The sequence below is a fragment of the Odontesthes bonariensis genome, chromosome 14, assembly GCF_027942865.1.
Source record: "Odontesthes bonariensis isolate fOdoBon6 chromosome 14, fOdoBon6.hap1, whole genome shotgun sequence".
NCBI lineage: Eukaryota > Metazoa > Chordata > Actinopteri > Atheriniformes > Atherinopsidae > Odontesthes > Odontesthes bonariensis.
The window spans coordinates 2,435,009-2,451,323 of NC_134519.1; the positions used below are offsets into that span (position 1 = coordinate 2,435,009).

The following is a 16,315-nucleotide window of genomic DNA, read 5'->3' on the forward strand; positions in this document are numbered from 1 at the left end:
CTGAACAGATTCAGTTACAGACTGAACAGATTCAATTACAGACTGAACAGATTCAGTTAAAAACGGAACAGATTCAGTTAGACTGAACAGATTCGGTTACAGACTGAACAGATTCGGTTACAGACTGAACAGATTCAGTTAAAGACTGAAAAGATTCAGTTAGACTGGACAGATTCAGTTACAGACTGAAAAGATTCAGTTAAAGACGGAACAGATTCAGTTAGACTGAACAGATTCAGTTACAGACTGAAAAGATTCAGTTACAGACGGGACAGATTCAGTTACAGACTGAACAGATTCGGTTCCCATCACGCATGGATCAGAGTAACAGGGTGATCAGGGTGAAGCTCTCCAACGTCTCCAGGTCAGAGTTTCTGCTGGACTTGGTGGACTTCCAGCTCATCCTGCTGGGAACACGACCCTCAGCCAACAGTTTTTGATGGGATCAGATCACAGAACTTTCTGTGGGAAACGGTGAAGTAACACCAACAACCAACCCTCAAACTTTCACATTTTCAGAGGAATTTATTTGATTTGCTTCACGGTTCCAGAGAATTCCAGACAAACACCTGTTGGGTTTCACAGCAGAAGGATCGTTGCTCAACATCCTGCCTGTCAAAGCCTCGTGGGAAACTGGGCCAGAGATAGCTTTGTTCAGTATCAGCAGGCGGCTTATCGGGCCCAGAGGTTTTCATTCACAGAGTGGGAGCTCAGAGCAGCTGTCTGAAGACAAACAAGCAGCTCAGAGCTGAATAAAAACCACGTTTCTGCTCCAGTCAGAACACGACCAACCATAAGAGCAAATGAGGGAGTTTACAGTTTTCTGGGGCCTGATTTCAGGAGGAAACGTGTGCTGACAGCCTGCTGGCCTCGTGTGGTTGGGCTGCTCAACGTGAGCTTTACTGGCTGCTGGAGCGGCTTTTAGAGCGATAACGTCCAGATAAAAGGAGGTTTGAGTGAAGGAATCTGCAAATAAAGCCTCTGAGGTCAGATGAACAGAGCTGGACTTCCTGAGCTCGTGTTCAGGTCAGATGTCCTGAACATTATCTACCCACTCAGGAAAACCTCCCACCTTCACAGGCTGGTGTTAAATCCTCGTATAACTGAGAGGCTTCCCAGCAGGAAGCTGAGCTGTCCTCAGTTAACTTCTGCAACACTCAGTCCGCTTCACGTTTAACACCAAAAGCACTCCGGATTCACCCTAAAAAAGCAGAGAATTTGGGCCCAAGGGATCAGAACCAAACCTGCAGCGACTCGCTTGTCGGGATCAGAACCAAACCTGCAGCGACTCGCTTGTCGGGATCAGAACCAAACCTGCAGCGACTCGCTTGTCTGGATCAGAACCAAACCTTCAGCGACTCGCTTGTCGGGATCAGAACCAAACCTGCAGCGACTCGCTTGTCTGGATCAGAACCAAACCTGCAGCGACTCGCTTGTCTGGATCAGAACCAAACCTTCAGCGACTCGCTTGTCGGGATCAGAACCAAACCTGCAGCGACTCGCTTGTCGGGATCAGAACCAAACCTGCAGCGACTCGCTTTTCGGGATCAGAACCAAACCTTCAGCGACTCGCTTTTCGGGATCAGAACCAAACCTTCAGCGACTCGCTTGTCGGGATCAGAACCAAACCTGCAGCGACCCGCTTGTCGGGATCAGAACCAAACCTTCAGCGACTCGCTTGTCGGGATCAGAACCAAACCTGCAGCGACTCGCTTTTCGGGATCAGAACCAAACCTGCAGCGACTCGCTTTTCGGGATCAGAACCAAACCTGCAGCGACTCGCTTTTCGGGATCAGAACCAAACCTGCAGCGACTCGCTTGTCGGGATCAGAACCAAACCTGCAGCGACTCGCTTGTCTGGATCAGAACCAAACCTTCAGCGACTCGCTTGTCCGGATCAGAACCAAACCTTCAGCGACTCGCTTGTCTGGATCAGAACCAAACCTGCAGCGACTCGCTTGTCGGGATCAGAACCAAACCTGCAGCGACTCGCTTGTCTGGATCAGAACCAAACCTTCAGCGACTCGCTTGTCCGGATCAGAACCAAACCTTCAGCGACTCGCTTGTCGGGATCAGAACCAAACCTGCAGCGACTCGCTTGTCCGGATCAGAACCAAACCTTCAGCGACTCGCTTGTCCGGATCAGAATCAAACCTGCAGCGACTCGCTTGTCCGGATCAGAACCAAACCTGCAGCGACTCGCTTGTCTGGATCAGAACCAAACCTTCAGCGACTCGCTTGTCCGGATCAGAACCAAACCTGCAGCGACTCGCTTGTCGAGATCAGAACCAAACCTTCAGCGACTCGCTTGTCCGGATCAGAACCAAACCTGCAGCGACTCGCTTGTCGGGATCAGAACCAAACCTTCAGCGACTCGCTTGTCCGGATCAGAACCAAACCTGCAGCGACTCGCTCCGGCCCCCTGGGCTCAGATGAAGGATGGCTGTTGTTCTGCAGCCTCGGTTCTGGGTTCTCCTCGGTGTCTGACTCATGCAGAACGAAATCAGCTGGCAGCTGCAGCTCCTCCGGTCCAGGAAGCCGCGGTTCTGAGCCGAGCATTTGTCCGCCATCCATCATGTGCGGCTCATGTGCAACGTGTTCTCCTGAAGGAAGAATGCAGCCTGGTGGGAACTCCTCGGGGAGCTGCAGGAAACCTTCCTGAAGGAGAGCGTTTACAGCTGCAGCTCGTCCTCACGCCCACATTCACTCCTTTGGAGCAGCAAAAACAAGAGCTCCATCTCTGGAACCTGACGTGACGTCTGCCGACATCTGCCAAAGGAGTTCAGCTTCCAACAATGTGAAGAGCGACCTGACTTTCCTTTCTGATAAAGCTTCCACTCTCTGGCTGAAGCATCGAGGTCTTTCAAATCATGCCAAACTGCTGTTTCAAACACTGGAAGTTCTCACGTGTTTGTCCGATTGGAGATTAGAAAATAACTGCTGACAGTGTGGTGCTCATCGACACACCTGCGCTACAGAATTCTGCGATTCTAGAAGATGGCGCTGTTGTGTTTGGCTGGCCGTCTACCTCTGCTACCTTTTCCTGTGTATCGTCGTGTTTTCATCGTTTTCATCACTGGTGTATGATCGCCTGAGATTCTGTGGACATAAAACCGATCCAGGACATCGATCAGACAAAGCCACGCCATCTGTTTGGGCGTCTGTACCCTCTGACCTATGGCATCTGTAGGGATGGGAATCGAAAACCGGTTCTTGTTGAGAACCGGTTTCCAGTGTTTCAATTCCTTTGAATCATTTGGCGAATTTGCAAACGATTCCCTTATCGATTCCAGTGGGCGCGAATGACGTCACCACGCAGCGTTGCGTGGCGAGTCCAGCGCAAGCAACAGTCAACAGTAAACATGGCGCCCAAGCGGTACAAACGCTCGAAAGTTTGGTTACACATCCCTAAAAAAGACGACAACAGGGCAACTTGCAAAGTGAATATTTCACCAAAGGGAGGAAATACTACCAACATGCAATAACTATGAATGAATGATTAACGTCGGTGAATCTGAACCCAGCAACGTTAGCAGCGTTAGCATGTCCTCGGCTAACACTGCAGGTCACTAACTAACTAACAAACACTGCCTATCATGTTAGCTCCATTTGCCTGATTGTAAAAGCTGCTGTTAGTAACGGTTAAGGTTAAATGAATGCCTTCTCAGGCATTACATTTAGATGAAATCATGAGAGACAGAGCCTGACTGGCTCAGAGCCAGAGGCTGGTGGTACTACCCCCAGTTCAGTTAAGGGAACCGATAAAGAACCGAATCGTTAAGCAGAATCGAAAATGGAATTGGAATCGTAAAAATCTTATAAATTCCCATCCCTAATGGCATCTACCTGGTCGGTTGCCAGGCAACACCCGTCGCAGAAGACGTGGAAAGAGAGGTGGAGTAATATGAGTAATATGCTGGCTGAAAGCCCACTTGGCTTCGCCCTCTGATGTCTGGTCTCTCCGGTAATTGCGCCCGCTACGACACCCGAGGCTCGTGGATCGCTCCTACCGATGGCTATTGCCGGTCGTACCGAGGCCGGGTACCCGTCTCCCTGCCGACCCGTGAGGATCCGCAGATGGAGAATCTGCGACCCGTTAACCGGGCCTCCCGACAGACGGATCGGCGTCCTGTTCGCATGGCTCTCAACAACACCAGATCCGTCGCAAATAAGACTTTTATCCTAATACCCAGCAGTACGATGACACTTTTATCTTATTTTATCTTATTCAGTTTTGTTGTATTTTATTGCTTTCCCTGTTCGTTTATTGTTTTTATTTGTTTTTACTTCTCTTTATTTATTACCTGCTGTAAAGCACTTTGGTACACCGTAAGGATCGTCTGTAAAGGGCTGTATGAATAAAGTACATTTACATCAAACAGCCAGCAGAGGGCGACTCCTGTGGTCCCATACACGCCCCGGGGGACTTCCTAAATATCGGGTTTATGTGGGTTTTATGTCCTTTTAATTCAGTTTTGTTAATGATTAGCAGCCCGTCTCACCCCGGCTGATGAAGTTAAAGCGTAAACATCGGTGAAAGGACGAGGGCGGCGGCCACCCGTCCCTCCACCGCGTCACCGACCGCAACGCCGGGCGTGCTGGAGGCGCCTGACAAGCGTCGGCGTGAATCATTCCTGCGGTCCTCGGTCAGTTTTAACGTCAGGTTTCAGAAGGGCAGCAGAGGTTAGGACGCCTGCCCCCTGACCCATCACCAAACGGGGATCTCAAGCTCATGACAGCTGTGCAGGACTGGTTCCGAAGTCCGAGTCGCTTTATAGTCTGAGAAACTGCGTTTAACAGCTGAAGAGTTCCCCAGGACCAGGAACAAATGTCTGATGTAACCTAATAAATCTAAATTTAAAACCATAAAACATCCTTTTAACACTCAGACTGTGAGAAAGACTCCAGTTCTGCTCATGTGTTGACCTCCAGTCAACTCAAACTGAACTGAAGCTGGAACTGAAGCTGGAACTGAACTGAAGCTGGAACTGAAGCTGGAACTGAACTGAAGCTGGAACTGAACTGAAGCTGGAACTGAAGCTGGAACTGAAGCTGGAACTGAAGCTGGAACTGAACTGAAGCTGGAACTGAAGCTGGAACTGAAGCTGGAACTGAACTGAAGCTGGAACTGAAGCTGGAACTGAAGCTGGAACTGAAGCTGAACTGAACTGAAGCTGGAACTGAAGCTGGAACTGAAGCTGGAACTGAACTGAAGCTGGAACTGAAGCTGGAACTGAAGCTGGAACTGAAGCTGGAACTGAACTGAAGCTGGAACTGAACTGAAGCTGGAACTGAACTGAAGCTGGAACTGAACTGGAGCTGGAACTGAACTGAAGCTGGAACTGACGCTGAACTGAAGCTGAACTGAAGCTGGAACTGAAGCTGAACTGAAGCTGGAACTGAAGCTGGAACTGAAGCTGGAACTGAAGCTGAACTGAAGCTGAACTGAAGCTGAACTGAAGCTGGAACTGAACTGGAGCTGAACTGGAGCTGGAACTGAACTGAAGCTGAACTGAAGCTGGAACTGAACTGGAGCTGGAACCGAACTGAAGCTGAACTGAAGCTGAACTGAAGCTGGAACTGAAGCTGGAACTGAACTGAAGCTGGAACTGAAGCTGAACTGAAGCTGAACTGAAACTGAACTGAAGCTGGAACTGAAGCTGGAACTGAAGCTGGAACTGAAGCTGAACTGAAGCTGAACTGAAACTGAACTGAAGCTGGAACTGAAGCTGGAACTGGAGCTGGAACTGAACTGAAGCTGAACTGAAGCTGGAACTGAATTGGAGCTGGAACCGAACTGAAGCTGAACTGAAGCTGAACTGAAGCTGAACTGAAGCTGAACTGAAGCTGAACTGAACTGAACTGAAGCTGAACTGAACTGAAGCTGAAGCTGGAACTGAACTGAAGCTGGAACTGAAGCTGGAACTGAAGCTGGAACTGAAGCTGGAACTGAAGCTGGAACTGAAGCTGGAACTGGAACTGAACTGGAGCTGGAACTGAAGCTGGAGCCTGAGCTGGAGCCTGAGCTGGAGCCTGAGCTGGAGCTGGAGCTGGAGCTGAACTGAAGCTGGAACTGAACTGAACTGGAGCTGGAACTGAAGCTGGAGCTGGAGCTGGAGCTGGAACTGGAACTGAACTGGAGCTGGAACTGAAGCTGGAACTGAAGCTGGAACTGGAACTGAACTGGAGCTGGAACTGAAGCTGGAGCCTGAGCTGGAGCTGGAACTGAAGCTGGAACTGAAGCTGGAACTGAACTGAAGCTGGAACTGAACTGAAGCTGAAGCTGGAACTGAACTGAAGCTGGAACTGAAGCTGGAACTGAAGCTGGAACTGAAGCTGGAACTGGAACTGAACTGAAGCTGGAACTGGAACTGAACTGGAGCTGGAACTGAAGCTGGAACTGAAGCTGGAACTGGAACTGAACTGAAGCTGGAACTGGAACTGAACTGGAGCTGGAACTGGAGCTGGAACTGAAGCTGGAGCCTGAGCTGGAGCTGGAACTGAAGCTGGAACTGAAGCTGGAACTGAAGCTGGAACTGAACTGAAGCTGAACTGAACTGGAGCTGGAACTGGAGCTGGAACTGAAGCTGGAACTGAAGCTGGAACTGAAGCTGGAACTGAAGCTGGAGCTGGAGCTGAACTGAAGCTGGAAGTGGAGCTGGAACTGAAGCTGGAACTGAAGCTGAACTGGAGCTGGAGCTGGAGCTCACAGGCTCCCGTCTCCCAGCAGACGGTCCTTTAAAGCCAGACAGTGGCCTGTTGAGGTGGACGGCCTCAGCTGGGGGTTATTTCCCACCGCCAGCTCAGAGATGACAGACGGCAGGAATGTCAGAGACGACCAACAGCCGCCTGACGCCTCCAAAAAGAGTCCCGGCTTTGGTATAAATAGCTTCATGCCGACAAGTCAAATAAGGAAGTTTAGAGCTGTGCTGCAGAGCTAATTCTGTTCATTTAAATGGAGGTGAAGCGTGAGGAAGGAAGGAAGGGAGGGAGGAAATAACAACACATAAAGATGTCAAACTGAACCTCTGGATCACTTCTGAAACGGAAACAGGAGTCTGACTGTGTTCTCAGCAGAAAAACTTCCTTTAATCTGCTAAACAAGGTGTTTGAGCTGGTTTCTGTGTCTGAAGAAGACTTGACGCTCATCAGGAAGAGTGGAAACAACTTTGTTTACTCGTCTGAGCTGCAAAAATTTTAATGACGAGACTCACCAGCTGACCAATGTCTGCCCAGATATGAGTTAACTCATATGAGTTAACTCATATCTGGGATATTAACTCATTAACTCATATCTGGGACATCAACTCATCTGGGACATTAATATCCCAGATATCAGTTAATGTCCCAGATATTAATTAATAGTTAATATGAGTTAATATGAGTTAATATTCCAGTGACTCCATTTTCCTCTTGTGGATGTCCACCACAGTTGTTGTTTTTTCCTCATTGAGTTTTGCTTCCTGTTAAACTTCCTCTGCTGATTGGCTACCCCAGCAGCCTACACTGCCCCCTCTGGTGACGCCACACAGCAGGAAACATCAGATTAGCTTTGATAGAGAACAGAGCTCCATAAGAGAACCACCGCATCATTGTCCTTTCTTACAGCACCCGACATAGCTTAAGTCCGTATGATAAGTTGGAAATTCTCCATAAGAATGATCATCGGTTCAGTGGATGAGAGAGAAGAACCTCTCAGCTCAGCTCAGCTCAGCTCAGCTCAGCTCAGCTCAGCTCAGCTCAGCTCAGCGTGTCGTCACCCGGACTCGCTGCTCTCTGACATCTTTATGCTGTTTGTGTAAAATATAGTAAAATGTTGTATCTGTGCGGCCCAGTCTGCAGCGGTTAGGTTGCTGGTCCATATCTCATGAGTGTGCACGGTTTAACCGTTGGTGTGCACGTGTTCTCCCACAGTTAAACCCTCCGGGAGCGCTTTTACCTTTGACCTGCTTCTTGAAACATGCTGACCAACACGAGGCTAAGCTATAGTTCTACGTTCTAAGGACTTATTGTGGATCCAGAAACCAGAAGACGGATCCGTCCTTCGTCTTGGGTCCTTGAACTGATCTGGATACAATATTATTATTATTATTATTATTATTATTATACCGGATACATTCTCAAACTGAAGAACAGAGCGAGCTCCAAATGTCACGAGATTGTGCAACAAAGAAACTCTGCTCACCAGATATGAAGCAACCTCAGCTGCAGAGGGAGGGAGCATGGAAACACAAACATACTGGGGGGGGGAGGAGGAGGAGGTGGAGGAGGAAGAGGAGGAGGGGTCTCAAAGACATAAAGACTCTTTTCTGCTGGTGAATCATAAGATTCAAAAAGATGAAGCAGAGTCTAACTTCGGAGTTTCGACGTTAGCGTCCCAGCAGCAGCTGAGTGACACGCTGTCGGCCAATGGGAAAGTGACACGCTGTCGGCCAATGGGAAACTTGGACAGCAACACATCCTGCATCCAATCAGCTGAGATCAAATCACCATTTTATAGAAACAACATCTACACTTCATTCTGATAACATCACGATCATTGTCCATCTTGATGCTCTTTGTGTAAAAGCATGGATCTGTCCGATGGTAACATCTGTCCTAACATCTGTCCGATGGTAACATCTGTCCTAACATCTGTCCGATGGTAACATCTGTCCTAACATATGTCCTAACATCTGTCCGATGGTAACATCTGTCCGACGATAACATCTGTCCTAACATATGTCCTAACATCTGTCCGACGGTAACATCTGTCCTAACATATGTCCTAACATCTGTCCGACGGTAACATCTGTCCTAACATATGTCCTAACATCTGTCCGATGGTAACATCTGTCCGATGGTAACATCTGTCCTAACATATGTCCTAACATCTGTCCGATGGTAACATCTGTCCGACGATAACATCTGTCCTAACATATGTCCTAACATCTGTCCGACGGTAACATCTGTCCTAACATATGTCCTAACATCTGTCCGATGGTAACATCTGTCCTAACATCTGTCCGATGGTAACATCTGTTTGATGGTAACATCTGTCCGACGATAACATCTGTCCTAACATCTGTCCGATGGTAACATCTGTCCTAACATCTGTTCGATGGTAACATCTGTCCGATGATAACATCTGTCCTAACATCTGTCCGACGGTAACATCTGTCCGACGGTAACATCTGTCCGACGGTAGCATCTGTCCGATGGTAACATCTGTCCGACGGTAACATCTGTCCGATGGTAACATCTGTCCTAACATCTGTTCGATGGTAACATCTGTCCGATGATAACATCTGTCCTAACATCTGTCCTAACATCTGTCCGACGGTAACATCTGTCCGACGATAACATCTGTCCGACGATAACATCTGTCCGATGGTAACATCTGTCCTAACATCTGTCCGATGGTAACATCTGTCCGACGATAACATCTGTCCGACGATAACATCTGTCCGACGATAACATCTGTCCGATGGTAACATCTGTCCGAACGTCTGTCCGACGGTAACATCTGTCCGAAGATAACATCTGTCCTAACATCTGTCCGACGGTAGCATCTGTCCTAACATCTGTCCGACGGTAACATCTGTCCTAACATCTGTTCGATGGTAACATCTGTCCGATGATAACATCTGTCCTAACATCTGTCCGACTGTAACATCTGTCCTAACATCTGTTCGATGGTAACATCTGTCCGATGATAACATCTGTCCTAACATCTGTCCGACGGTAACATCTGTTCACCCCTCGAACGAAGGCCGGGCGATGAAACTATCTCAAATTTAGATTGATAATTGATTAGATTGAGCGATCTCGGTGATAAGAATGAGGCCGTTTCAGCTGTGAACACTCCAGTCCACCAGGTGGCAGTAACACACCTCTCAGCTGGTGGCAAGAAAGCCCAAAACACGTGACTTAGCAGAGGACTGAGGCAGGAACTGAGCAGAACCACGAGAGGAGTCGGAGAGCTGAAACTGAACTCTCGTTATCTTCCCAAACCGTCCAAGAGATCAGCTGACGTGGAAGTGACAACATGGCCGACACAGGAAACAGCTCATCTGATCAAAGCTTTAGCATCTGATCAAAGGGTTAGCATCTGATCAAAGCTTTAGCATCCGATCAAAGGGTTAGCATTTGATCAAAGGATTAGCATCTGAACTACTCGACTTTGGCTCTAAAGTTGAATTATTTTAGTTTATAACAACATTAAAACAATATTGTGATAATCGCCAGCACAGCCGCACCTGTGCAGCCCCACCTGTGCAGCCCCCCTCTGTGCAGCCCCCCCATCCTGACATCACCTTCTTCTTCCCTGCCAACTCGCTCATTTTGTTTTCAGCGTTCCTCAGAAGTGGGAAAAGGATGAAAACGGGACAGATTGTAGGAAGTGGCGCTCACCTGGAGGACGGGGCTGTTGTCGAAGTTGGTGGCGCTGGGTCGCCCCTCCAGCGTGGAGAAGGCCACGTTCCCGCCGGTGAGAGGCGAGATGTCGCTGAAGTCGTCGGTGCAGATGGCGCGCTGCTCGTCCTCGCCGGTGCGGATGAAGCCGCGGTTCGGCTTTTGGTAGGTCTTCTCGCAGGAGCCGCTGTAGTACTGGTACGGCACCCAGGGGCCCCCTTCGCGGGTGCGCTTGTAGATGGCGAAGCTCTCCGGCCGGCTGGTGTGGAACTTGAGCCTCACGTAGGTGATGTCGAAGGCCTTACCTGCAGAAAGAGGGAGACGCAGTCAGGGCGAGTCGTGATGGATTAGTTCAGGGTCCCACCCCTGCCCCCGACATCCAAAGCCTGATTTATGGTCGTCTACGGCAGTGTTTCCCAACCGAGGGTACGCGTATCCCTAGTGGTACGCGGCGCACGGGGAGTTTTTTTTAATTTTATTTTATTGATTTATTTATTAAGGTGTCACACTTTTATGGAGGACTGTTTATGAAGGAGACTCCAGTTTTGTGATGAAAGTTACATGAGTTAGGCCTGTTAATGTATTCTTAAAAAGAGAAAGAAATGAGTTATGTTCATGTATTCTTAAAAAAAAGAGAAATGTTACTTGTTTAAGTTAGATAACAAAGGAAGATTATTTTGAGTTCGTATTTATACTATTTTGGTTAATTATTTATATTTCAAGAAAATGTTTTTTATTCTCATGTTGAATTCAACTGAGGTTAAAAAAAAAAGAGAGAAAGCCTGAGAATTTTATGTTCAAGTTAAGGATATTAAATAAAATGATTTTCATGTAATAACCACTGTGTTGCTCTACTTTTGGAGAATCGTCGCACGCGTTGTATGTGTGAGGGGGTACTCAGGCCAAAAAAGGTCGGGAAACACTGGTCTACGGAGACCCTCCCGGAGACGCTCTCGGCCAACATTCCTATCTAGGAGACGGAGACCCCAAGGGTTGTGATTGGTCGGCTAACGACATCATTTCCGGAATCACTTTCCCGGTTTAGCTCCTTCCTCTCAGAACAACAACACCGCCATTTCTGAAAGAGTTTACTGTGTGCCGGTCAACATTTGGTCAGAATTATTTACATTTCAATATCAATAAGCTCCAACTCCAACAACAGTCTTTCTCTCTCGGTCACCATCGTTCACTGTGAGGAGGAACGGAGCCGGAAGGTGAACAATCAATCAACCACTTTCACCATAGACGTAAGAGATTGGGTCGTTTAACGTAGCGCCGCCTGCTGATCAGGAGGTGAACTGCCTTGGGTATCCGACATCCCCACGTAGAACTTCGAAAGGACGGAGAGCTGACGGAGAAGCATACCGAGGCCTTTAGGGTCGAGTCAACCTTTCCTTTTGGAGATCAATTCGACGTGATCATCTCGCCGTCATCAAGCGAGCCTGATCTCCAAAAGAAAAGGGACACCTTCCCTTAAAGAGGCGGAGCCAGGGCAGGACCTGAACTGAGGCAGCCTGCGGAGGTCTTCAGGGTGTTCCTGCTGCTGAGAGACGGGTTCATGCCGACGCTCGTGAGCTTATCTGAGCCCGAGTTTAGTCAAGCTTCAAATTTCAAGTCTTTTCTTGTAAGACACAGAACAACAGAGTCTGGGCCCTGAAATTCTTAGGACAGGACACCGTACAGCAGCTACCATAACAAGATATAACATGCCGTAACATGACATGACATAAGTACTCCAACAAAAACAATAAATAGGCAATGTGGATACTACAAATATACATTTACGCTAATTACAAGAGCTATACTGAACATATAATACACATAATATCCTATGCTAATCTAAGACCTATACTAACCTAGAAACAGCAGAGGAGGTAGGCATGTGTAAAGTGTGAAAGTGATGAGAGTGCATTATAGTGCATTTAGGAGCCTGATGGCCTGAGGATGGAAGATGTTCTCCATTCTGTGCGAGACCGGATGCTTCTGTACCGCCTACCAGAAGGCAGCATGGTGAACAGTCTGAAGGATGGCAGTCTTTGAGGATTCTGCCAGCTCTAACCAGCTCTAACCAGCTCTAACCAGCTCTACGAAGACATCTTGTGTGGTAGATGAAGGGTTGGGAGTTTCCTACCCATGATGCACTCAGCAGATCGGACTGCACTGCGTAGGGCCTTACGGTCCGTGACTGTGCAGCTCCCCAACCACACTGAGATGCTAACCAGCTCCAACCAACTCCAACCAGCTCCAACCAACTCTAACCAGCTCTAACCAACTCCAACCAGCTCTAACCAGCTCTAACCAACTCCAACCAGCTCTAACCAACTCCAACCAGCTCTAACCAGCTCTAACCAACTCCAACCAGCTCTAACCAGCTCCAACCAACTCCAACCAGCTCTAACCAGCTCTAACCAACTCCAACCAGCTCTAACCAGCTCTAACCAGCTCCAACCAGCTCTAACCAACTCCAACCAGCTCTAACCAGCTCTAACCAACTCCAACCAGCTCTAACCAACTCCAACCAGCTCTAACCAGCTCTAACCAACTCCAACCAGCTCTAGCCAGCTCTAACCAACTCCAACCAGTTCTAACCAGCTCCAACCAACTCCAACCAGTTCTAACCAGCTCCAACCAACTCCAACCAGTTCTAACCAGCTCTAACCAGCTCTAACCAGCTCTAACCAGCTCTACGAAGACATCTTGTGTGGTAGATGAAGGGTTGGGAGTTTCCTACCCATGATGCACTCAGCAGATCGGACTGCACTGCGTAGGGCCTTACGGTCCGTGACTGTGCAGCTCCCCAACCACACTGAGATGCTAACCAACTCCAACCAACTCTTACCAGCTCTAACCAACTCCAACCAGCTCTAACCAACTCCAACCAGCTCTAACCAGCTCTAACCAACTCCAACCAGCTCTAACCAACTCTAACCAACTCTTACCAGCTCTAACCAACTCCAACCAGCTCTAACCAACTCCAACCAGCTCTAACCAGCTCTAACCAGCTCTAACCAGCTCTAACCAACTCCAACCAGCTCTAACCAGCTCTAACCAGCTCTAACCAACTCTTACCAACTCTAACCAGCTCTAACCATGGCTGCCAGTCAGGAAGCTTTCTGTAGTGCACCTATAGAAGCTGGTGAGGATGGCTGGGTTCATGCCAAACTTCTGGAGTCTCCTCAGGAAGAAGAGGCAGCTCAGGTTTCCGGGCAGCTTTGACCACCTTGTCTGTGTGGGCGGACCAGGTGAGATCATGGCTGATATTTACCCCCAGGAACCTTTTCTACCTCGGCTGATGTGGAGGGGTGCATGCTCCACCCCTGCCGCCTCCTAAAGTCCGATCATCTCCGTAGTTTTGCTGATGTTGAGCGAGAGGTCAGATATTTTATTTGTGCGTCAGGATGTGAAAGCAGAGCTGCGATCAGGTGGAATAAGAACTAAAATCAGAGAATAAGATCATCACTTTGGCCACAATCGCTCCGACATGAGATCACCACCACTGCCTCGACACGTTCGAACCCGTCTGTGTGTGGGCAGGGGGCGGGGGGCTGTTTGCTCAGCCAAAGAATCTGCTCTGTAAACAGTGCTGACAGGGGCCCCGGCACCTGAGGGCCCCTCTGTGTTCGCCTGCAAATAAAGGTGAAGCAGCTGATACTGGAGGTTACTACAGGAAACAATGAAGCAACTGAACACACACCAGCTTCCTGTGAGTGTGAGTGTGTGTGGCGGCTGCCTTGTGAGGACCTCTGCTGACCACCAGCTGAATGAATGAAGGTTAATAAGAAGCTCAGAGGCTCAAAGTGCCGGCTGGGACTGAAGGAAACTGTCAGCGCTGCTCAGGGTGTTGTTTCAGACTCCTGCTGAGGTCTGAGGGTTTGCACAGCTGCTGGAAACCTTCACAGCCGTTTCACTGGGCTCAACAATACACCCTGATTTTGTTTTGTGGTTAAAAACGTCTTTTTTATTATAATTTTTTCTTTTTTTTCTCTTCTTCTTCCTCCAGTTATTTATTTATTAATTTTATTTTAATAAAATAAAATAAATAAATCAATATTATTATTATTATTAAATTATTAATAAATCAAATTAATTTTATTTTAATAAAATAGGCCAGGCAATTTTATTTATAGAGCACAATTCGTACACAAGGTAATTCAAAGTGCTTTACAGCTACATAAAATCACAAGAAGGCAATAAAATCATTGAAAAGAAACAAAAAATAAAAATAAAAAAAACATTAAAAATAATCATTAATTAATTAATTTAAAATAAAATGAATAAAGTCCACAGCCAGACTTTCAGTCTCTCATGGACCAAACTTCAGAACCTACATTACCCAGAAGGCAACTCTTCCTGCTCCCAGCCTGAGATCCAGTTTCGGATGAATCAGGAAGGAAACCGTCACTCTTATTGCGGTGACCCTCTGGGACCTTTGACCTCGGATCAGTCGCCTCGGCGGCGTGAAGCCTTCTCTGAGGAGGACACAGGCCAGCTGACAGGAAAACTGTCGTCTCTTTAAAACGCCCCCACATCCTCTCACCGACGGGACGAAAGCTTCCGTCGCCGCAGAGCAAACAGCAGCGGGGACGCCAGGTGGCCGCCGCAGCCTCCGATTGGACGGGCAGTTCATCAGGAAGTCGGCGCTCATCGCCGACTTCATCGTGACGTGAAGCCGATGAGCCGAGCCTGCAGGAATTCCGCCTCCCACAGAACAATCGGCATATTGAGCAGAAGGAGAATTTTACGGCTGGGAGCGCAAACAAAGGCCACGCTGTGCACGTTTCTGTGCACGCTGATGTGCATGTGGCTGTGCACGCTGAGCCAACAGGAAGGCCAGCAGCTCATCCGCTTCATGTTTGATGCTCTATACCACAGATACTCATTGTGCGGCTCCTGAAGCTCTAATTGGCGGCTCGCACTCCCATAGCAGCTTATAACAATATGCTAACAATAACAATACATTTTTTCAAATAACACACAGTGAATACTGCACAGTGTTAAGTATTTTTATTAAGTTTGCGTTTTTGTAGCATTAAGTATTTTTATTAAGTATTAATTAAGGCTTAATGGTGTTTCCTAAAGGGGGAACTGTTAAACCTGGCAACGCAGCCCGCTTAAACCACAGAGCACGCTAGCTGCTTTAGCCAGCGCCAGATGTAGGCCCAATGGATCGTTTTTTAGTTAAAAAAGGGCAAAAACCAGCACAAAAACCAGCACAAAAACCATGCTCATCCTGAATATCTCACTATGATTACAACAACAAACTACAAATACAACATGAAGAAAGTCGAGGACATGCACGCCAGCTCCCGCTCATCCCAGTATTAAGGTAAATGTGGTCTGAATTGAACATGTATTGGCTGTGTTGTTTCTTTTTTTATATGTAGAAATGCATATTTGCAAAAAGGGGACTTTAGTATGTTGTGGTAAAAGTGGCTCTGGTGAAAAAAATAGTGAGTATCTCTGCTCTAAACTTCATGGCTTCAGCCCCGCTCAGGAGCTAAAAGCTTCACTGGTAACATCAACTGAGACTGGAGTTAACCGATGAACCCTTCAATCAGCCAACAGGTCACCAGGGCTGCAGAAGAATCTAACAGCACCAGAAAGACGGACTTATTTTTGGATTTGAAAAGAAATCCACATGAAAACGAACAGGAAATATAACTCACCATAATATTCTACAATCATAAAAAAAAGACCAAAACTCCAACATTTCTAACAATCAAAGCACTGAAATGATCACAGCATTCACCTGCTTCGTGTAGGTCAGGTTCAAAGTGTTCAAAGTGTTCAAAGTGTTCAAAAACAGCTGAACTGAGTTGAGCAGCAGCTCAAAGAGAACCAGGAAGCTGCCAAGGACCATTTTATGTCCTTCACTTCCATCTTTTAAAGGAACCGTGAGCTAATTATTCACCAACAGCAAAAC

At 47.8% G+C, this 16,315-nt stretch overlaps 2 protein-coding genes across 2 annotated transcripts in view; one reads left to right on the top strand and one right to left on the bottom strand.

Moving 5' to 3' along the window:
- The window catches only part of LOC142398498 (uncharacterized), a 462,406-nt gene that overhangs the window by 272,864 nt on the left and 173,227 nt on the right, over window positions 1-16,315 (top strand). The gene's annotated exons all lie outside the window — the stretch shown is intronic.
- Window positions 1-16,315, bottom strand: part of lamc1 (laminin, gamma 1) — a 70,131-nt gene that overhangs the window by 28,676 nt on the left and 25,140 nt on the right. Inside the window, exon 2 of the mRNA XM_075482492.1 lies at window positions 10,393-10,697. Coding sequence (XP_075338607.1) covers window positions 10,393-10,697 — 305 coding nt within the window. The remainder of the gene's footprint in view (window positions 1-10,392; window positions 10,698-16,315) is intronic.